This window comes from Mustela putorius, unplaced genomic scaffold (genome assembly GCF_011764305.1).
Source record: "Mustela putorius furo isolate JIRA1106 unplaced genomic scaffold, ASM1176430v1.1 tig00000596_pilon_pilon_pilon, whole genome shotgun sequence".
Lineage (NCBI taxonomy): Eukaryota > Metazoa > Chordata > Mammalia > Carnivora > Mustelidae > Mustela > Mustela putorius.
In genome coordinates, this window is record NW_025421428.1 from 7,563,452 (window position 1) to 7,587,182 (window position 23,731).

Below are 23,731 nucleotides of genomic sequence, written 5' to 3' on the forward strand. Positions count from 1 at the left end.
AAGTAATATAATCATAAAACTCTCAATTTAGCAGCATTCTCCTACTGAAATCCATTCAACCTGTCATATAAGATATCATCTCAATAACTTGCAAGGAAGTCAGTTTCAACTATAGAACTGAGAATCAATGGTTCTAAATTATATTCAAACCTTCACTCAAACCCTATTTTGATAAAAGTTCCTTGAGATACTAGGAAATGCTATTAATTATTATCATCATGAGAGCAAATTATTCTTTGGAGATATCACAGAATGCTGAATTCTGAACCAAAACCTTAAATTAGCATGCCTTGCATTGTATATTGTATCCTGCGGTACTCCTTTATGTGCATTTTACATTTGGACCACAAATATAACATGCAAATATTTTAAATGTTTTACCACATCTCCTGTCATTACTTTTCCTGGAAGTTAGCAGGTTACTGCTACTGATTAGCAGAAATTTTATTTCTGATTATGTAATAAAAATCACCTCCTAGCACACCCTATCATATTAGAACTACATTACATATTCTAAATAATTTATCTAAGTAAAGGCCTTGGTTCATCACATTCGCCTTGAAAGGTTTCCAAAACAAATAAGCTAGAAAATAGGTAATGATAAGCTTTTAAAAGCTAATGACTGAATATGTGTGTACCAAGGTTTAGCATTTTCAAGCCACAAAGATCAAAGGGTAGAGAGCAACTTAATAAAGATAATATATTAAAAGCAGGGGCATCTTTTCTAGTCTCACACCCAGTGTAGGAATTCCTATTAACAGTAGCCCTAACAAATATTCAGGTGTTTACCTCCAATCCCCTGCCCAGCTCCCCCCAACCCCTCCAGGGCTAAGAAAAGGCTCCAGCAGCAGCACTCCTTGGCTGGTCAGCTCTCCGTATTAAAGATTCTTTATTATGTCAACCTGAAAACTGCCACCAGGTAGTCTACACGCTGGGACTAATGTTGCTCTGTGAAGATACTCAAAATAAGTCTACTTCCCTTTCTACATGAGGACATTGTAGAAACACAACATCCAACATGCTTCTCAGAGTCACCTTTTTCATCTATTTGTCTTCTACTTCCTTCTAGTAGCATCATTCCAGAGGCACTCTCCATTCAGAGAGAGGGAGATGTTGTTTAATCATGTTCCTGTTAATACACAGAAACTTTCCCCACTAAACCTATTCCAACATTGTGCATTGTTCTGTAAGATTACTGACTGATTTAAAGTTCAGAAGACATTACTAAAAGGCAATGTTTACCTGTATTTGAGCGTCTTCTAATACCAAAGTCCCAACTTGAGGTAATATCGACTGACTGGGCATATACATAGCCCTGAGTCTCACCATTGCTTCCCTGAATTTCTGACCCACTGTCTCCAGGCATTGAAGGAGGATGAATCTTCTCTAGGTCAACATCATGATCAATGAGAACCATCTCACACATTCCCGTGTCATCACTGGTCACATGTGACTGTCGAATATGAGCTAGAATGATAGTTGGATTGTCCAAGAAGGCCATCCTTTCTGTGGGCCAATTTCCTTAAAAGGCTATTTTCTCCTCTTCATATTGTTTCATGTGCTCACCTCCCTAGAAACATGATGTACACAGCAATATTTAAGAATGAGGAAGAAAATGACTGAATCATTTTTCAAACAAATTCAAATTAGTAAAATGGTACCTTGAAAATCAACATTTATCCCTATACCTAGGAGCTTACAAGGATTAAATCTAGGCTGAAAGGAAATCCTTATAAGCACTAGGGGCTACAGCTCTAGCCAATGAGATCTCCATGGTATCAGAGAGAATGGCTTCCTCTCTTGCAAAACAAATAATAGTGACTCCTTAGACCACTCAAAGCAAATAATTACTGTTAAAACAATAAATTTTCCTTTCTTTCTCCCTTCAATTTCATTCAGTCTCCTCATTACTTTATAAGGTCATGGGGGAACAAGTCGTATTTTCCTCAAATTATGTGCAGAAGTGTGAACCTGCACTTCTTTCGTTTACATTTCCCCCTTTGTCACATTGCTGTGAGGTAACTAAAAGAATACAGACAATACTTCAGTTACTAGGATTAATAAAAAATGAACCACAAAAGTAATTTTGTTCAATAAATACATTTACCTTTCTTCTGGTTTAAGATAGTATTGTGCTTTTATTTTATTTCATTTCATTTAAGAGGGGGGAGGGTGGGGCAGAGGGAGAGAGAATCTCAAGCAGGCTCCACGCCCAGTGCAGAGCCTGATACAGGGCTCAATCTCGGGACCCTGAGACAATGGCCTGAGCCGATATTAACAGTAGGATGTGTAACTGACTAAGCCACCCAGGTGTCCTAGCATTGTGCCTTTAAAATAAACTTTATTAATCAAAATTCTCTGCTACCAAATTAGTTTCTTAGAAACCTCAACATAAGAACTGCTTCCTGAATCCTGATGAAACTAAAATGATGTTTATTCTGAAAACCATATGATGTTTATTCTGGAAACTAAGATACCTCCTCAGTTTAATGGGAATATTCAAAAAAGAAAATACGGCAGTCTCCCCTCATCTGTGGTTTCATTTTCTGCAATTTCAGGTACTCGTGATCAAGAGGTCCAACAGCAGATGATTCTCCTTCTGATGTATCATCAGGTCAATAATAGTAGCCTAGGGGAGCCTGGGTGGCTCAGTAGATTAAGTGTCTGTTTTTGGCTCAGGTCCTGATCCCAGGGTCCCGGGATCAAGTCCCGAATTGGGTTCCCCACTCAGTGGGGAACTTGCTTCTTCCTCTTCCCCTCCCCCTGCGTGTGCTCTGTCAAATAAATAAAATCTTTTAAAAAATAGATTAGTAGCCTAATGCTATGTCACAATACCTATGTCATTCACCTCACTCTGTCTCATCATGTAGGCATTTTATCACCTCACATCATCACAAGAACACTGATCATGGTATAATAAGATATTCTGAGAGACTACATTCACATAACTTTTATTCCAGTATATTGTTGTAATCGTTTTGTTTTATAGTTGTTGTTGTTGTTAATCTCTTACTGTGTCTAATTCGAAAATTAAATTTTATCATAGCTAGGTATGTGTAGGAGAAACAATAGTACACATGGGGTTTGGTACCATCCATGGTTTCAGGCATCAACTGCAGGTCTTGGAGTGCACCCCCTGCAGATGAGGGGGGGGCTACTGTGTTAGAGGACACTGGTCAGGATAAGGACCTACAGGTAGAACTGGGTTCAAATCCTCACCCTACCACGTGATTTCAGTCAAAATAACCTTAACCTCTTTGAGCCTGTTTTCTTTCTTCATTAATAAAACGGAATTCCAGGAATGAGAGGATATATAAGATTATGCAGGGAAAGTGCTCAAAAGAGCACCTGACACATAATAGAATATTGGCTGCAATTAATAATAACAAAGATGATGGTAAAAATAATCACTGCTAACTTCAGCTTTCAATTCTATTTAAAATAATCCTAAAATATATCAATATTCATTCTTCTTTAGTAAGTGCACAGCACATAAAAAAATGTGTGCTTCCTTTCTGACACAGGACTCTGCAGGTCACCTGGGTCACCTTTTTCCTCCTCTAAAGTCATTATGAGATGTAAGGAACATGAAAGCTGGAATGATTATGTCCCCAGAACAGTCCCAGAAAGTTTTATTTTTAGAAAGACCTACAACACTAGATTTTCTTGTCATTTGTTTCTTCTAGAAATGGAACATAGTGGAAAATCTAGCTAATAAATCATTATAACCAACAGAGGTTTTTAAAAATTTTTGTCTAGTAACATTCTACTGACATCACTTGGTAGATCTTATAATAAAGATACTAAGATTAAGAGAAAGTTTAACTGAGGAACATCTCTAATCAAATGAATTACACTAATCTTCATTTTTTCCTTCAAATATATTTAGTGAGTTGTTATTTTACACTGAGGCTAATGGGAAATGCCAAGGTAAGGCACCACTGAATCAAAAAGTTTATAACCTAGGGATGCCTGGGGGGCTCAGTTAAACATCTGCCTTGGGTTCAGGCCACAATCCCAGGGTCCTGGGACTGAGTCTGCATCAGGCTCCTTGCTCAGTGGAGAACCTGCTTCTCCCTCTGCCTGCCACTCCCCCTGCTTGTGCTTGCTCTCTCTCTGACAAATAAATAAATAAATTTTTTTTTTTAAGTTTAGAACCTAATACTGTCCTAGTGTATTTCCTAATACAATGAGATCCCTCCAAGTCTCAGAAATATTATTGTCCGCCTACCATTTTAAGTGTATTAATCAGGAAAACATTACAGAATCACAGGGGAGCATTTAAATTTCACCTGTAAAAATAAGAATTACTTATAAAACCACAAAGAGATGTATACAATCATGGAATTACTTATAAATGAGAATATTTGTTTTGTAACAAAATCAGAACATCACAGATGGTCAAAACTGCCGACATCCTCGTAGCAATCACAGTGTCTCCCCCAGGACAGTAAAGGCGCTAGTCACTAGCAAAGGGACAGGTGCTTTCAATTTCATATTGAGTAACTATCCCCTGCAAAAAACAAGGGCTTGAGGGAGAGGCAACACATTTAGTGGGTGTTCTGGCACCAAGAAGTCAAATGGCAAAGGGCGAAGCAACAAAAGTATACTTGAGTACCCTCAAGAGAATCAGAATGTGTGTGTGTGTGTGTCTATACATGTACACATATATGTGTGGTTACATATATACGTGTGTGTGTGTGTGTGTGTGTGTGTGTGTGTGTTTTAGGAAAACAGATCTGCTCCATCACCGCTTATGAAGAAAAGAGTTATGGGCAAATACTTCTGAAGGCACATACGAAGTCCCTAACTTTACCCCTGTAGAACAGAGGTCCTAAAATCCCCAACAGGAGCAGATATCTTCTCTATGAGTATACTATGACTTCATACAATGAGGAATCTGTAGGATTCACTCAACAAGTATTATCCAAAACCAGTTCTCATAGAGAATTCCAGGAAGTCTGCCCTGAAGTGTGCCTTCCGCCTACCATGACATGTATTTGAAGACTTAGGCTGTAAGTTCCAAAAGGACAGGAGACACACCACATCCCTTTTGGCAACAAGCATCTTACCCAGGGCAAAAATTCAGTAACAGTTGCTGTCTGACTTCCAAAGACTATATAATTTTGTTGTAGAGGTAAGTCATCTATGAGCATGTCATATATAGTATGATTATAAAGAAGGATTGCTCTTCCATTAATACAGATACAAGAGACTCTCTTCAATATGCCTTTCAAAACTGTCACCTTGGGGGACATCTGGGTGGCTCAGTTGGTTAAGTGTCTGCCTTCAGCTCAGGTCATGACCCCAGGATCCTGGGATCGAGCCTTTCTAACAAACAAATAAAATCCTTAAAAACAAAACAAAAAACCTGTCCTGTTGGGACACCATCAACTTACCCCAACACTACATTTCAGAACCAAAAGAATGTTTTAAGTCACTTTAAGAGCAGCAAATTATCATTTGAAGGTAAATTTTATTTCTAGGACAAAGATATTCCAAACACAGATGAAAACAAATTATTCTCTCTAATCAGTTGTGCAAAGATCAAAGATTTTTAAAACATAATGTTGGCAGGATTCAGAGAAATGAGTCTTCTCGTGCACTGTAAAAATGAATTAAAATTGAGACTTCTTAGAGGGTAATGTGGTATCATCTATCAAAGTATGAGTACCTTCTGGGCAACCCTACTTGTAGGATTTTCCCTCAGGAGATAATTACGCAAAAATATTTATCTCAGGATTATTTATTATACTGAAAGTCTGAAAGTAACCTAAACATCCACCAGTAATGAGTATGTCACAACACATGCAAGTAACAGAATACTACACAGTCATTAAAAATAGCTAGTAGGGAATGGATAAACAAAATGTGGTATATACATATAATAGGTTGTTCTTCAGCCTTAAAAAGGAAGAAATTCTGACACATGCCACAACATGGATGAACCCTGAGGAGATTATGCTCAATGAAATAAGTCACAAAAAAGACAAAGTGTATGATTCCACTTATATGAAGCACCTAGAATAGTCAGATTCATAGAGACAGAAAGCAGAATGGCAGACGCCAGGACCTGGAGGGACAGGGGAATGCTGAGTATTTTTAAAGCATGTTTAAATTTGGGAAGATGAAAAAGCCCTGGAGACTGATGGTGGCGATGGCTGCACTACAATGTGAATATACTTAATGTCATTGAACTATACTCTTGAAAATGGCTAAAATGGTCAATTTTGCTATATATTACAATTTTTAAAATTTTTTAAAAATGTCTAAGAAATGCCACATTAAACAAAATTAAATAAATTTTCTTCTTGCTATTTAATTACAGACTTCCCAATGCTTTTAAATAACTAATGCATAGTGTGAATCTCTAAGAGTGAAGAATCTCATAACACAAAACATCCCAAATCCCAAATTCATCTGATCCTTAAACATTTTTTCCTACAACAACACCTATCAATGTCTAAGAGATTCACAGGGGCTCAGTCGGCTAAGCGTCTGCCTTAGGATCAGGCCACGATCCCAGTGTCCTGGGATCCCTTCCCGCTCCTGCTCTCTCTCACTATCTCTGTCTCTCAAATATAATAGATCTTTAAAAAAGAGAGAGAGAGAGAGAGATTCACAAACATGGTTTAGAAATGCTACTTTTACATTTTTAAAATACAGTTTCTTTGGGCCCTGAACATCTTCCCTGAATGTTACCAATTCTTGACTTGGAGATAACTGGTCCTTTTTATATAGCTTTAGGCTACCTAGATAAACAATTTCAGCTCCCAGGAGGTCTGTTCCCCAAGATGTCCTACTTTTCACAAATTCTCCCCCTTTTTAACTCCAGGTTCCTTTCAAAGCATAGACATTTGTTTTACAAAACTAAAAGCAAAAGGGACATCCACACAGAGTTGGAGGACATGAGATATCCCAAAGTGACACAGCCATTTCAAATGTACTAGATGGGTCACCTTTTATACTTCATTCATTCATTCAACAAATATTTATGAAGTTCCTACTATGTACTAAGTGTTGTTCCAGGTGCAATCTAGATGTTATTACCACTTTACGTGACCATTTGTGTGCATTAATAGCCATGTAACTTGCCTGTGTTAACTTGGAACATGCCCTACACAGGGGAGTAAATTTTTAGTAGGTTTTAATGCTATCAAGTCTCAATACAAGTATATTTTTAATAATAGCTTTATACACATACATTCTCCAAACTTTGTTTGCAAAGGGCTAAAGAAAAACACAAGATACAACATAGTAAAAAAGTAGATGAGAGAAGTAGCAAAGGGTAAGGAACTCTGGACAAATGTTATAAGACCTTGTACATTTGCCACAGGAAGACTGTAGAATCTCAGAAGCAAAAAAGCAATTACAAGAACTAACCTTATTTATTACAAAAGCTAGACTTGCTCTTTCTTTTTTAGATGGATTAATTCACATAATTCTCAAAATAACTCTATGAGGTAATATTTTTATCCCCATTTTACTGAAGAAAAAACTGAAGCAAATAAAAACTTGCCCAAAGTCAGACAGTTAATAAGTCTGAGACCTCCCCAAACAAAAAGTAACAAAGAATTATAACAGTCGTAATAAATGAGATTTTTAAAGATCCTGTTGTTGAGTTCGTTGGGTTCTGGGGTCCCGAGAGAAATTTCTGTAACGGGTCTTCATGGAAGACATAATACAGGAAATGTGTTACGCAGAAGACTAGACCCTTAGCCTTCCCTCGACTCATGCAACCGTGATTTGTACAATAGCAAGAAATAAGCAATGCACATAATGATTATCTAAAAATAAGTCACAAAATTTTACAAGAGAAAGAAACTTCAGAGATCACCTACTTGTTGACCTGAAACCACAGAGGAAAGGTTTACTTTAAATTCCGAGTTGCATGTAAGCATCTTGCATCTTTTTAAAACCCCTAGAGATTTATGCAACTTCAGTTGCAAACAAAGTCAGTAACTGAGATAACCCAAGCATGAGCTTCTTCACTCCCTAAGGACCTGAGATGGATCCTAAACATGACTTAAAATGCTCACGTCCAGCCAATGATTAAAAGGAAGTTTCCCTTCCTAGATTTTCACACACCTACTTCCCTCTGCCAGACAGACTTCAAGCCCCCTTACCTGCAATCTGTGAAAACTTGTCTGAATAAGCAACAGCCTGAGGCTTCTCCAAGGTCTGCAAACTCCCAATCAAAAATTACTGCTGCCCCATCAATGTGTCATATAAATGTTGGCATGTTAATTGTGTATTTATAAGATTGTTAATGGTTAGTTAATTTACCTCCCACACTATTATTGTACTTGAAATGATTTAACGTCTGCTGAGGGAGTTAACAACATGTAACAGCAGATGCGAGATTTTTTTTTTTTTTTACACCTTTCCTCACTGTACCCCGACTTCATGCTATTAGCATTAACTTCAAGTCAGACCTGATTCCTACACAGGATTCCTTAAGAGTGTTACATCTGCACAACAAGGAATGACCACAACTTAGAAAAACAAAAGGCTTTTTACTATATACAAAATCTTTCATGTATGAAAACCAACAGACCCCTTTACTAAGATTTGGACATCTTTTGATCTAGTAAAGTTCAGAGTTCATACCTCCTAGAATTTGAAAATTATTGAAACTGACTAGTAAAATAAAACATACTTCATTGTTTTTAAATCTTTTTCTAAGTCTAATATAACTCTACATTAAATCTTCATTTATTTTTTAGACCAGCAAAAATTAAGTTTTTGTTCCTTTCAAGAATTAAAATCTCCATATGAATACGTCTAATTTCATTAAACAGTGAATAGTGAGACTCTATAGAGGGAGAGTTTAATTTTTCCTTTCAGGAAAGTACTTGTTAGTATATGTGCTGCCGAAGCGAGCACAGGAAAGTACTTGTTAGACTCAAAACAACAGAAAAGAAATGCTTGTATCTTCTTTTAAATAATAGGGGGATTCATTCACAAAACATCATTGCGAGCTAGGCACTGGGAATCCTACAAAAAATTAGATGAACATTGGCCTGCACCTTCCAGAGGCTTACAAACTCCAGTAGATGAGCTACACTGTATACATGTATAAATGTAACAGAAGGCAATACATACTAACCATCAAATGAGACACTAAGTCTGTTTTCCAAAAGACAAGAAAGTTACAGAGGCTTCAGGAAGGAAGAAGGTCCCAGGGATGACCGGGATTTCATTAGGCAGACATTCAAGAAGAATAATAGATGTTTACTGAGCTCTTACTATCAGCTGGATGTTCATGTGACAACATATTTCGTCCTTACAACCACCCCAAGGGGTAGGTATTAATATCATCTCCATTTTACAAATTTAAAAAATTAAGGCTTAAAGGAACTAAGTAACTTGTCCATGATCACATGGTGGGTTTCTTTTTTCTTTTCTTTTTTTTAAAGATTTTATTTATTTATTTGACAGAGAGACACACACCGAGGGAGGAAACACAAGCAGGGGGAGTGGGAGAGGGAAAGGCGCACTTCCCATAGAGCGGGGAGCCTGATGTGGGACTTGATCCCAGGACCCTGGGATCATGACCTGAGCCGAAGGCAGATGCTTAAGGACTGAGCCACCCAGGCACCCACATGGTGAGTTTCCTAAAGGCCAGTCTTTACAGCTCCTCCTATCAAGTAGAGTCTACTTCCCTACCCCCTTGAATCTGGCCTCACCCTGTGATTTACTTTGACCAACAGAATGTAATGAAAGTAACTTCTAAACCTCAGCCTCAAGAGACCTTGCAAAACTTCTGCTGTCACTTTCTTTGTAACATACGTGAATCACTGAAAGAAGCTTGGGGGGGGAGGGGGATGGGGGGGCGGCATAGATTAAAAAAAAAAAAAAAAGGACCTTGGGATAACTGACCTGTAGAAAGGCTCAGTTGTCCGTCATTCCAGCTATCCTGCTGAGGTCTCCTGATGAGTAACTGAGGCCACCTGAAGCCAACCAGACCCCTACCAACCTACCAGGAAACCAGGTTTTCCCTCCTATAATAAAATATCTCCTTTGGACAAAGGGACACCCTTGGTTTTTCTTGTACCACTAATCTCTACCTGAAATGTCTCCGAATCTTACCATCTGCCAAGATCCAGTTAAAGGGAGCCTGGTACAGTACAGGGCCTCTCTGTTCACGAACACACCTAAAGGCAGAGGAGAGCGACCATAAATCAAGGTATGAAAGAAGGTTGGAGGAGCCACCTAAAGTAAGATGCTATAAGAAATTTACTTTTACACTTCATTCATATTTTCCATTCTATAATATACCGTATCTGTATTTGTTTTAACAGGAAAGAAGTTTTACATTTGAAAATATCACTAAAATTGATAGTCTAGGAATATGGGCCATGCTTACTTTATGGCCTCTAGCGCTCCTTGGCATGTACTGGGATTCTCATAAACCCAGTCTAAACAGCAAGGTCTAGTGGAGAAATATTGACTTGGATATCAGAAATACTTGATTTTGTGAAGACAAAATGGCACTTTATCAATGGACAATTCAAGATCTAAATTTTGCTCAATAGATGTTTCCCATGACTAGTATAAGGAACAACGGTAGGGACGTCTGACTGGCTCAGTCAGCAGAGCATTGTGACTCTTGATCTTGGGGTTGAAGTTCGAGCCCCACATTGAGTGTAGAGATTACTTAAAAATGAAATCTTTTTTTTTTTTTTTAAGATTTTATTTATTTATTTGACAGACAGAGATCACAAGTAGGCAGAGAGGCAGGCGGGGGGGGGGGGGCAGGGAGCAGGCTCCCGGCTGAGCAGAGAGCCCAATGTAGGGCTCAAACCCAGAACCCTGAGATCATGACCCGAGCCGAAGGCAGAGGCTTAACCACTGAGCCACCCAGATGCCCCTAAAAATGAAATCTTTAAAAAAAAAAAAAACTATGACTACTAATAACACCATAAAACAATCAGTATTTTTAAAGTGTTTTGAAATGTTTAATAGCCAGCAAGAGATGTGAAACCTCAGACAATCTACCTACCCACCACCCTCAAAACTCCAAATATGCCAACATTTCTGGCCGTTAAAAGCAATCTGCTAGTTTGGGGTACCTGGGTGGCTCAGTCGGGTAAGCGTCTGCCTTAACTGAAGTCACGTTCTTGGGGTCCTGGGATCGTGCCCTGCATCAGGCTCTGCTCAGCGGGGAGTCTGCTTCTCCTTTTCCCTCAGTGTTCTCTCTCCCTCTCTCTCAAATAAATAAGTAAAATCTTCAAAAAAAGAAAAAAAAGAAATCTGCTAGTTTGCTGCAGTGTAGCCCTAAATTATTTTTCCAGTAGGTGCTATTTCTCTGACATAATAAATTTGATCGACGCTTGTGATAATAAACAAATAATTTGAGGTTTTACTTTAATATTTCAGGTAAAAATGTTTATCGTTTTACCTAGAGTGAAGAAATGAATAATGCCAGAGAAACCAGACTACTTCCCAACATGAAATTACCAGTATGGGAGCTGAAACCATAAACAGCACTCAACTGTCTACCAAATATTCACTGATGTCATTTCATTTGACAAATATTTATAAGGCACTTATTATGTGCCAGGCGCCAGAGATACAATGCTGAGCAAGAAATGAAAAAAGACTTGGCCATTGCCTTCAAGGAGCTAAAAGTTGTAGCTCCTTGGAATTCTAAGGAGTCGGAATTCTAAGATGGCTCCAGAAATTGTCTCTTGATAGCCATGCAATTATGTCATGCCCACCCCTTTAGTGTGCATAAAACCTAGCCAACAGAGTATACAGCAAAAGTGTTGGGAGGAGGTGTGGGGGAAGTTATACCCTTGATTACTTTGTTATAGAAGATGCCATCCTGGACAACCGAGAAGAGAGATTTTCCCGCTGACCTTGAAGAAGCAAACAGCCAAATTACGGAACAATATATGGCAAGAACCTGGGAATAGCCTGGAAGAGCCGAGAGTGGCTCCAGTCAACAGACAGCAAGAAAATGAGGGCCTCAGTCACAGAGCCACAAGGAAATGAATTCCACCAACAACCTGAAGGAGCTTGGAAGGAGGTCTTTCTCTAGTCAAACCTCCAGATGAGGCTGGAGCCAACTTACTATCGTCCTGTTGAGACCCTCAGCAGAAAACCCAGATGAAGTCATGACTCCCAACCCACTAAGAGATAAGAAATCTGTAATGTTTTAAGCAAACACTAAGTTTGTACTAATGTGTTATGTAGCAAGAGAAATGAAGATACACACTAAAGGAAAACAGCCTAGACCTCTTTGCCTTCATACACATTTTCTCTCTACAACCCAGTTTTACCATCTGTCCCTTCTTCCCAGCAGGCAACTCCCAGAACTCTCTAAACACAGTTCAAATGAACACATTTGGCAATGATAATCCCCTTGAGATGTGCCCCTCTCCATTATAAACCTTATTCTTTGAAGCACAACTCAAGAATTGCATCCTCTGTGAACTCTTCTCCAATTTGCAGGGTCCAAGCTGCTTTAAAAGCAGTCTACTTCTACCTTCAATACAGTTAGTTATATGAATACCATGTATAAGGAACTGCCAATTTCAAACTTCTTAATCCAATTCTAGCATCAGAAATGTGGTCACTAAATTAAGATTCCCCCTCCCTGTCACCTGTAAAGTTGTTAAAGGCAGGAATGTCTAGACCCCAACAATGCAGTGATTCTAACGTGGTGGTTCTCAACTGGAAGGCAATTTTGCTTCCCGGGACATTTGGCAATGTCTGGAGATATTTCTGGCTGTCATACTGTTAGCATCTAGTGGATAAATGCCAACGATGCCGTTAAACATCCTACAATGCAGAGAACAGCACCCATGACAAAGAACTTTACCCCCCACAAAGGTCAATATCACTGACGCCAAGGTTGAGAAACCCAGCTGTGATGCTACGAAGCCACTAAATTTGTGGTCATTTCCAACGCCCTTGGAAGAGTTTCACTGATACTAAAACTAAACTATACAATTTTGCTACAAAAATCTATGCTCAAATCTTCTCAGGTACTAAACAAATTTAACTCCTAGTATGTTTACTGAAATTTTAACATACCCTAAGGAAAATCAAAGCCTGAACAAAGGCAAGTCTATCCCATCAAGCTCGATCTGAAGCCTATCCACCGTTCTTCATCTGGCTACCTCCTACTGATTCTTCAAAATCCAGCTCAAAATGGTCAGTTCTTCCAGGAAACCCCCCTGACGAATCCCATAGACCAGGTTAGCTGCTCCCTTCTCTGCAGTCCCATTGCACTGCACTTTGTCACTACTTCCACCAAATAATTAATCTAGCACATTGTTAATAGAAGATATTATGTGTTTGTTGAATTTATTCACTGAACAAATATTGATTGAAGTCTACCATGTGCAAGGCACTATTCTAGATGCAAAGAGTACAGCAGAAAACAAAGCAGAAAGTCCTGGCCTCGTGGAGTTCACATTCTAATGGGGAGACAGACAAAACAGAGAAGTAAATTATACAGGAGATTAGAAGTGCAATGGAAAAAGACAGCACAAGGAAGAGAGATGGGCATGCCAAGTGCTGAGCCACGGCTGCAACTGTAAATAAGGCAGTCAAGGAATGTTTTACCCAGAACCTGACGTTTGAGTTAACATCTGAAGGAGATAAGAGAACAAGTCATGTACACTTCTGAAGGGAAGTGCATTGCCCAGTGAGGGTAGCATGCCTAGCGCTGCTGAAGTAGCAAGGAGCTCATCAAGGAAGCAAGCAGCAGAGGATGAGGTCTGGAAGAGTGGAGCAAACATGCAGAGCCTTACAAGCTATTCTAAGGACTCTCCTTTTACTCCAAGTAAAATGGAGAACCACCAGAGGATTGTGATATGATCTAACTCCCATTTAAAAAGGATCTCTCTGGCTGCTATGTTAAAGTCTGAAGGAATGAATAAATGAATGAACAAACTAATCACACTGTTTTTTTTTTTTAATAATTATTTATTTATATGTTGGTTTTCTTGTCTAAACACTAAGCTCCTTAAGGACACTGTCTTATTCATCACTGTGCTGCCAGATTCTAGTAGAATGTGGCTGGCATCCAATAAGAGCTCAGCGTGGAATCAACAGATGAACAAATGGATCTTTCTTGTTCCCAAAGGGTTGTGCCATGATTTTCCAAAAAAGGACCCTTATCCATAGTGCTGGTTCAGTATGTAAGTATCCCACTACAGCCTAAGATTTTTCTTTTATTGTCTCCTTGATGTTTGCAGTTTACTTAAACAGAAGAATTCAAGAGAGTTATGTTTGCACTTACCTGGCTCTCAGGCTAACCACATCATCAATTAATGGAAGCAACACAGTTTACTCCAAGCACCACTCAGGAAACCTGAATTCCAATTCCCTAATTACCAGGGATCTAATTACATGGCCTTGGACAAGTCATTTCTTTAAGCCTCTTTAAACCTGTTTTACATATCAGTCCATTTCTGCATCTGTTACATGGGGAGTCTGAACTTTAAGAAGTGACTTCCAGCTGTCAAATTCTATTCCAAGCACATTCAAGAAGGAGGAGGTATGGTTGGGAGTGTACCCTAGAGTCCAACTAAAAAGTTTTGTGTTTTTGCTTCAAAGGAAAAAAGAAATCTATTGCGGATTTTACTTATATCACTGTGCCATGGTTCAGACTAAGCATAGAAGTTCAAGGAATTCCCTTTGACAAAGATTTGAATAGTATCAACATGTTGGCAGAAACCCATTACAAAACTGAGTGGGCTGAATGGGCTTGACTGAGTTGAATGGGCATTATGGCCACCTGTTTTTTTTTAATGCTATTATATATAGAAAATGGTTTCTAGAACTATAACAGTAAACACATCTGGAATTTCTCGTTGTCTCTAGCTTGCCTCAGGACTAACAATGGAATGACTTCAAGTGAGTCAGGTATCCCTGACTCTGTATCCTCAGCAGGGAAATATCCATAATCTATGTCCTCTCTACTTCATAGGAATACTTAGAAAAAGAATATTTACAAACTCATTCAACTTCTAATGAATGAAAGACAGCAATGAGATCGTCTAAACTGTCAGATAATCTCTAAACTATTTTTATGTGATTTTGAAAGGTGCTTTGTACTTTCACTTGAATGGAGCTTTCATAACCTCAGTAAATGATAATTGCTATTATTGTTATTAACAAAACTACACTAACTGCCAGCCATTTTGTTTACAACCTTCTACTCTACATTTTTTATTTTCCTTTCTAAACCATCACTACATGAATCAAAATGAGGATAGGGCAGCAGGACTGGCTTCATTCTGCCTATGATGTTCTACAGTCAGAGGAGAAATGTTTCACAAAATACAATTTAAGTATTATAATCAATTCTCTGGATTCCAGAAGGTTGCTTATTTACTTAGCAAGCTCTCACACATCACTTCCAAAATTGTGAGGTAGATTCTATTATTATTTATGTTTTACAAATCAGTAAACTGAGGCATAGACTTACTCAAGGTCACAAAATTAGTAAAAGGTGGAGCCAGGATAAAGTATGTAACCTGACTCCAGAATTCCTGCTCCACACAATTACTATACGCTGCCTTAAATTTCCAATGTAAGCTCATTTCATCACACTCCTCTTAATCCTCTTCTCTCACTAATCTAAATATGGGTATAAGCAAACTTCCCTGTTCATTCAACGAGCAGAAATACCTCCTCCATGCTGGCAGTGAGGAGTATAAAGTAGTAAGTCTTATTCCCTATCCCCAGCAGGCAAGCAAGGGAGTCAAGAAAAGGAGATTAGTACATAAACGGTCACAGTAAAGACTTCACTCATAAGTGGAAATTAAGAAACAAAACATGAACATAGGGAAAGGGAAGGAAAAACAAAATAAGATGAAAACAGAGAGGGAGGCAAACCATAAGAGACTTTGAACTATCAGGAACAAACTGAGAGTTGCTGGAGGGGAGGTGGGTGACGGGATGGGGGTAACTGGGTGACAGGCATTAAGGAAGGCACATGATGTAATAACCACTGAATGTTGTAGGCAACTGATGAATCACTGAATTCTACCTCTGAAACTAATAATACAGTATATGTTAATTAAACTGAATTTAAATAAAAAATTTTTAAAAAATAAAGAGTGAGAACAATGCTAGAGGATTCTGTAACAAAGTACTATGGAAACACAAAGGAAAAATCTCTAAATAAAACCAGATATTCAGACAAGGCTTCACAGAGATGAATGACTAAGATCAGGATAATGCAAAGTAATTACTTCCAACTTAGTCTCCTTAAGAAAAATGGGGGGAGGGGGAGGGCTGGAAATTAAGTAATCTATAATGCTGCCTCCTTCATCAAAAACGTTAAAAATAAAATTTGCTCCAGATCTGTCTACGGACTTCAGATTAACTTTGGGCCATGCCTGGGTTACTACAAAAGCAGGATGAAGATAACTAACTTTTGAGGTTGGGGAAGCACAGAGAATCAGGTACGTTGACAAAGAGTATGTAGGAGAGACAAAGAGCAAGCAATCAAGCATCAGACTGCTTGGGTTCAAATCTGAACTTAGCTAATCACTCACTGCAGGACCTAGGCAAAGTAACAATTTCAGTGCCTCTGTTTACACATCTGTAAACAGCAATAATTCTGGTGTCTATCTCAAAGGATTGTTGGGAGGACTTAATGAATTCTCATGTTATGTTCATATAACAGTGTCTGGCCCATGGTGAACCACATCCAAACGTCTACAATTACTACTGCAATTACTCCTCGCTCTAAGATGAATATTCAAAGATGAGAAGCTGGATGGCTGGAAGAGTCATCAAAGAGACAAGCTCATCTCTTGCAAGTAGAAGAGACAACATGAGATAAGGCATTAAAACAAGAAACAGCAGAATGTGTATTCAGTAGCTAAGACTACACAGAGTTCAAAGTTGCTGGTTAGATGAGCACTTCGTGTGCTTATCTGACTGATCTGGCAGGTGCACAGATTAATCTGATGGACAAGACACAAGATTAGTTATGAAGCTATGACTACAGCTCAGGGAAAGATGATGAAATCTGAAGTAAGGCAGCGAAATATAGGTCAAAATTTTTAGGAAATAGGTAAGAAATATGAAGAAAATAAAACTGCCAGAACTGGGTGACTGGATGTGGACAGCGAAGGAGAAAGGGAAACTCTCTGGCCTACATGAGAGCCAACAAATGAAACTGTAAACTCAAAAGTAGGAACAGCTTAACAGGTAGAGGGAAAATGAGGAATTATTCAGACGCAGTGAACCTGCGATATCTATGGAGTACCCAAACAGATTCATCATGATGTAAACCTGACAGCCCAGGAATGAGGTCTGAATGAGTTCGGGAGACTACAACATATAAGTGACACACAAAGGATATGCAAATCTGAAGCCTAAGAGAAAGATCTGAGCAAATTTGGAAGATATCAACATATATATGACAGATGAAGCTGTAGATGGGAATAAACTTACCCAGGGAAAACATATAAGGAAAGAAGAGCAGTAACTTAGAAACAAAATTCAAGGAATACCAAGCATCAAAGGATGGGGCAAGAAAAAGAAATCCTAGAAGCTGTGAAAAACAAGATAATCTTTCCCTAGATTCTAAAGTTAGGAACCATGCTGTGGAAATTCACAAATTCCTAGGCAGTTACTTTCTTCACTGGCCTTTCCCTCTCCCCACCATTATCTAATAAGAAGTTCCAAACACTGAACTGGGAAGTCCTTGAGAGGAAAAGACGAAAAGCCTTATTTGGTTTCCTGTCACTAATGTCTAATATAAGGAGAATAAACCTTGTGGAAAAAGGAAAATGGAATATTTCCCATTTATCAAGACAAAGGGCTCATGAAACTCCTAGAGCCTAAGGGAGATTCCACCCCAAACCAGAGCAACAAAGCCTGAAGAGAGTAGAAGCAAAAAGGGGACCGGTTTTATACACCGCTAGTGAGAACGCAAAATAGTGCAGCCACTTTTGAAAATGGTTGGAAGTTCTTTATAAAATGTTAAGCAGAGTTACCACATGACCCAGCAATCCATTCCAAAAGAGGAGAAAACATAGGCTCACACAAAAACTTGCACAGGAATGTTCACAGCAGTATTATTCACAATAGCCAAGTGGGGAAAAAACGTATTTTCATCAACTCGTGAATGGATAAGCAAAATGTGGTATATCTCCACACAATGGAATATTATTCAGCCATAAAAAGGAATGAAGTACTGATACATGTTACAACATATTTGAACACTGAAAATATTATGCTAAGTAAAAGAAGCCAAACACAAAAGGCCACATAATGTATGACTCCATTCATATAAAAGGTTCACTGAAAGTAGATTAATGGTTGCCAGGGGCTGTGGGAGGGAGGAATGAGGAGCAACTACTCGTGGGTATGGGGCTTCCTTTTGGGTGATAAAAATGTTCTCAAATTATATAGTGATGATGGTTATACAACCTTGTGAATATAAAACTGTACACTTTAAAGGGGGAAATTTTACAGCATTAAGACTTATACCCTAATTTTAAAAAGGGGGGCAGTGTAGAAACACAGGAAGGCTAGAATCCATGCTGCATCCCCGATTTCTTCTCCTTCAGGAGAATCTAACATTATGATGCCAACAAATCACTTAAATGAACAGTGGTGGAAGCTGCAACCATGAAATTTTTTAAACACTTCGCAATATAGGTTGATTATACCAAAGAGAGATGCAATTCCTCACGCAAAAATGGGAGCTTCCAAGTCTTTTCCTAAAGAAAAGGAGGAGAACTTTCACATATGTTAGTGAACTTGTATGGAAGTAACTAATCTACATTTCTAGTTGAGGAAGATTAAATCCTAGTGCCAGAAATCCCAGCAGAATCTTGGGACTTTGCTGAAACATTCAGGTGCGGTCATAGCTTCTCCTACCAAAGCACCAGGCGCTTTAATCCACAGTAGAGCTGGGCAGGAGAAGCCACAGAGTTAACATTAACAATACAATGCCTCTGTCGGTGACTGGTCCTTGGGGACTACTTCTCTTCTCTTTGGAATAAACAAACAGAAGGGGATAAAACCAGAAAGGCAATATTGCCTGGTAGAAAACACAAGGCTCCGCAGAGCTACCGCGTGCTCCCAATGTCACCACCCAGTAACCCAGCAACAGAAAACTGGGAAAATTGCAGTTTCTCTGGACCTCCGTAAGATATTATCGCATACCCCATAAAGCAGCGGTCACAATACAGGAACCAAAAGTGAGACTCAAATATGAGTATTCTTCCCAATTCACCTCAAAGAAAACTAGTTGGTAGTACTGTACGTGTTTTGGTCATACTGAAAAAGAAGTCTCATGACCTCTTCTCTCTGATGTACTAAAGTACATTTAAGTGTGAGAATGTCACACTGAAAATTGTAAAGCAATTACAATGTCCAAATTAGAATCCTTGACTCCTTTCTTTCTGTGAAACCCATAGCCATGTAATTAATCCTATGCACCCTCCTCTTGCTTTAGATTTCATTCCCTTTTCTTTATCTCCAGAACCCAAGCCACCATCTCTCACCTAACTCGTTTCCTAACTTGTCTTTAAAATCCTTTGGTTCCTTCCCAAACTGTAATAAAACCGAACCTTGCCTACATCTGCAGCTCCACCTTCTACTCACCCTCTACTACTTTTGACTCCAGCCAACCTCAGTTTCAGTTTTTTTCAAGCTTTTGAACAGCTCTGCCTAGAGCAGTTTTCTCCATCCTTCTACTGGCTCAGTTTGCTCCCTCCCCCTTCAGATCCCAACTCAACTTCACTTGCCCCAGGAAGGGCTGACCTTATCAAGGTCAGAGTAGATACTCCTCCACACTCACCTCCACTCCCATTACTAAACACTTCTCGAACTAGTCTGTACTAGACTGCAGGTCGCATGAGAGCAGAGTCAGTGTCTAGGGTTTTGATTGCTCAATACCCAGACATATGCCTAGTGCCTCGCGGATAGTCAGCATATAATGACCAATACGTGAATGATTACAATTAAGCAAAATCTTCACTTGCTAAAAGATTTCACATGATATTTTCTTCATATACAAATATTTTAAAATATTTCTTCATTGTAAAGAACATTATCAACAAATGCAATTCTTCCTAACAATTGCACAGAAAAGGGACTTAAGTACACATGCACTTTCCACAACGGCTCACATTGTGATTATATCAAAAGGAGCTAAAACTACTACCACAGTGGGAATGGAGCTCCTAACATGCACTCCTAAAACTCTGAATCTCCTTAACTGGAAAGATCAGAAAAGCTACACGAAACACAAATTATAAGCATTCCAGTCAATGCGTGTACACTGGAGTGGAAATACACGAAAATCATCATGTTGCTGGCCCCATTCCCTGCTCCCACAAAAAAAGTTTGGACACACTTAATAGAAATGCCCCTTACTCCACACAGTTCACCGAGTGAAGGGTACTGTGAAATACTTCAAATTCCAGAAGCACTCAGGACTGCAAAGGCCGTGAGAAGAGAATGTTCCAAGCACAGACTAAAGGACAGAAGAAACAAATGAGATAAACCTTGATGCATGATGGCTATCTAAGGAAGTCTAAACACAAGACTGAATACGTTTGTTCCAAAGTCATTAACCAAACTTCAGTTTTGAAACATGTTCAAAATACTTAACATATTTTATAAGTCTCCAGTGTAAGTGACAGACGTTTGTTATTCAAGATAACTAAATAATTGCCTTCGTCTAGTTTAGGATTAATAAATCTCTATCGCATTTCAAACTTAGGTTTTGTATAACAACAATTTTATTTCTTATTATGTATTTGTTGCCTATGCAAACAAGCATACAGATTCTACCAACTCAAGAATTTTTATTATCGTTTTGGGGATGAGACCACACTTCTAATTCTGTTCACATTTTAACTCAGCAACTTCAATCCAGTGATCAAAGCTTCATTAGCTTACAAACAAACTGTTTCTCAGGTAAACTGAATTGCCCCACATCAGGAACTTAAGCAAATAAATAAGTACAAAAAAGGCAGAGATTATAAATTAGGGCAGACAAATCTGTATCTAGCCCCACGCCGGTAAAGAGCATTCTATCAATATAGTGAAATGCTAATCTCCTAATTAACAACCTAATTAGGTAATTATGGCTTTGCAGAGGGATGCCGAAATGAAATATGACAACATGGTCACCTCTTTATATGGCACCTGTGGGCCTTTTCAGCTGTCACTGCATAGAGTGCAATATCAATTTGAACAGATGACAAAGTGCTGTCATTTTTCATTCTGATAATATACCAGAATGCTTTGGACAGAAGCAGTTTACAAAAAGAAACATCTTGCCTGGTATTTTCCTAATTTAAATATGCTCAAATACATCGTTAAAATTTCTGCATGTTTTTTATATCGTGTATAGGAGAATTACCATTTACAACAACAACAACCCTAACTAGCCATCTTGCTGATATGTACATGCTGAAACTACCGCAATTTCAATTATGAAACAATGAGAAAAGCACCAATTCATCATGACAGTCTAATATTCATACTTTTTAAAATACTGTTAGCATAAAAATTAAAACCTAAATTTTGACCTTTTCTCAGAAAAACTGAGACAGAAAATCACACTTATAATTTCCCATACCAAAAAGCATTTTCCAATATATAAGCATTCAAGTCACATAAAAGCTCCATATACCAATGTCCAACCTCACAGAGACAGGAGTGTACTCTGAAAGACATCTGTCACAAAGCTACCACTCTCACACTGGCCACTAAAGAGGGCACTGGTACCACCAACACAAATACAACTCTTCTTCCATGATACTGTTTTTTCTTTTTTTTTGTTTCTAAGATCTTATTTATTTATTTGACAGAGAGAAACACAGCGAGAGAGGGAACACAAGCAGGGGGAGTGGGAGAGGAAGCAGCAGCCTTCCCACTAAGCAGGAAGCAGGATGTGGAGCTTAATCCCAGGACCCCAAGATCATGACCTGAGCCCAAGGCAGAGACTTAACCAACTGAGCCACCCAGGCGCCCCTCCATGATATTGTCTTAAAGAGAATTTTGGGCAAAGAGAGAAAGGCTAACCTGGGTACCTCAACATCATTTATGTCAACATACATGAAACCATATTCTATTTTTTTTTTAAAGATTTTATTTATTTATGTGAGAGAGAGAAAGAGAGAGTGCACGCGTGCATAAGCAGGGGAGCGGGGCAGAGGTTTGCTGGGAGGGAGGTGGGCAGGGGGAAGGGTTAAATGGTTAAATGGGTGATGGGGATTAAGGAGGGCACTTTCTGGTGAGCCCCAGATTTCAAATATAAGTGATGAATCACAAATTCACCTGAAACTAACATTACACTCTATGTTAACTAACTGAATTTAAATAAAAACTTGAAAATTTTTTCTAAAAATGGAATCACAAGCTCAAAAGACTTGCATGACTTATTTTTTAAGGCTTGGATAAATACTGAGAAGGTGCTCTCCAGAAAATTTTCACCAATTCTATTCCCACTAGCAATATATTTGTAACCAATCACCACCAATCTCTGCTAGCAATAACTATTATGATTAGGGTTTTATTAAATCTTTAAAACTTTGTATTATAAGATTATACCTGTAACCAAACACTTACAGAATATAATCAGGAACAAGTTTAAAGGAGTAAGAAGAGCCATAGTTGATGACCGTCCTAAAACAAGGGCCAGCAACCAAATCTAAAACAGCATGAAATAGTGACAAAACCACCACTGCGTTCACAGTAAAATGAAACAAAACACTTCCAAAGGTTTGAATCCGAGCTTTGTCATTATCAGCTCTCCCTCGTCAATCACTTTTACTTCAAGCTTCCATTTCAGCATTTGTTAAGATGGAGACAAGGAGAGTACCACAGCCCTTGTTTTTAACAACTTCAAAGGGCAGTCATGGCACACCAAAAAAAAGGTAATATAAGCAATTGGAAGTCCTTATTGTTATTACCAGATCAATTCATTTAACCTAAACAGATGACTTCATTCAACCCTCCTTACACCAAAAAGAAGCATATGGAAACGCCTCAACAGTGCACTCTTGGTAGGCACACTAATTCACAGAGCACAACTAGAAATGAACAAGACATGACATCCAGACATGAAAATGAGGGTCTCACTTCTTCACGACCACTCCGCAGAGTCATTTCTCATCACATTATACTGTCTCTAAATGCATTATGTCCCTGCACGCTGGTACCTGCACCTCTCCAGAAGCATCATTAGTACCAAGTACTCACATAAGTGGTTTCTGAGCCCCAGATAACACTGGCAATGCTGGCCTCAGTTCGCAGACTGTCCAGCTCACACAGTTAATAACAGAGCCAGCATTCCAATCCAGGTGTCTGGGACTCTAAAGCCCCACCTCACATGGCTTCAAGATTCAACCTCAGGTCTTCTTCATTAGTCTCCTTTACATCAGCAACTATGGACTCTCAGATTTAAAATACACTGTCTTTGTTTTTTTTTTTTTTAAGATTTATTTATTTATTTGACAGACAGAGATCACAAGAAGGCAGAGAGGCAGGCAGGGCGGGGGGGGGGGGGGGGGGGAGAAGCAGGCTCCCTGCTGAGCAGAGAGCCCGATGTGGGACTCTTGATCCCAGGACTCATGACCTGAGCTGGAGGCAGTGGCTTAACCCACTGAGCCACCCAGGTGCCCCAAAAATACACTGTTTTTTAAAAAAATTGCTTTAGAAAGAATATTAGTCCTTCCAACAATTTTCTACCATTTTCTCTATTAAAGAGTACTTAGTTATAATATAG

General features: G+C 38.8%; 1 protein-coding gene across 16 annotated transcripts in view; it reads right to left on the reverse strand.

The window, feature by feature from the left end:
- MAPKAP1 (MAPK associated protein 1) overlaps nt 1-23,731 on the reverse strand; it is a 241,414-nt gene that overhangs the window by 212,612 nt on the left and 5,071 nt on the right. For 7 of the 16 annotated variants that reach the window (XM_013058749.2, XM_045082404.1, XM_045082400.1 and 4 more), the window contains 2 exons: nt 10,093-10,157; nt 1,243-1,570 (listed from right to left, as the gene is read on the reverse strand). The exons of 3 other annotated variants lie outside the window; for them this stretch is intronic. In XM_013058749.2, coding sequence (XP_012914203.1) covers nt 1,243-1,501 — 259 coding nt within the window. In that variant the 5' untranslated portion in view covers nt 1,502-1,570; nt 10,093-10,157. Of the gene's footprint in view, nt 1-1,242; nt 1,571-10,092; nt 10,158-11,075; nt 11,123-23,731 lie in introns of those variants that run through there. 6 more of the 16 variants (XM_013058753.2, XM_013058754.2, XM_013058752.2 and 3 more) reach the window with 4 other exon arrangements.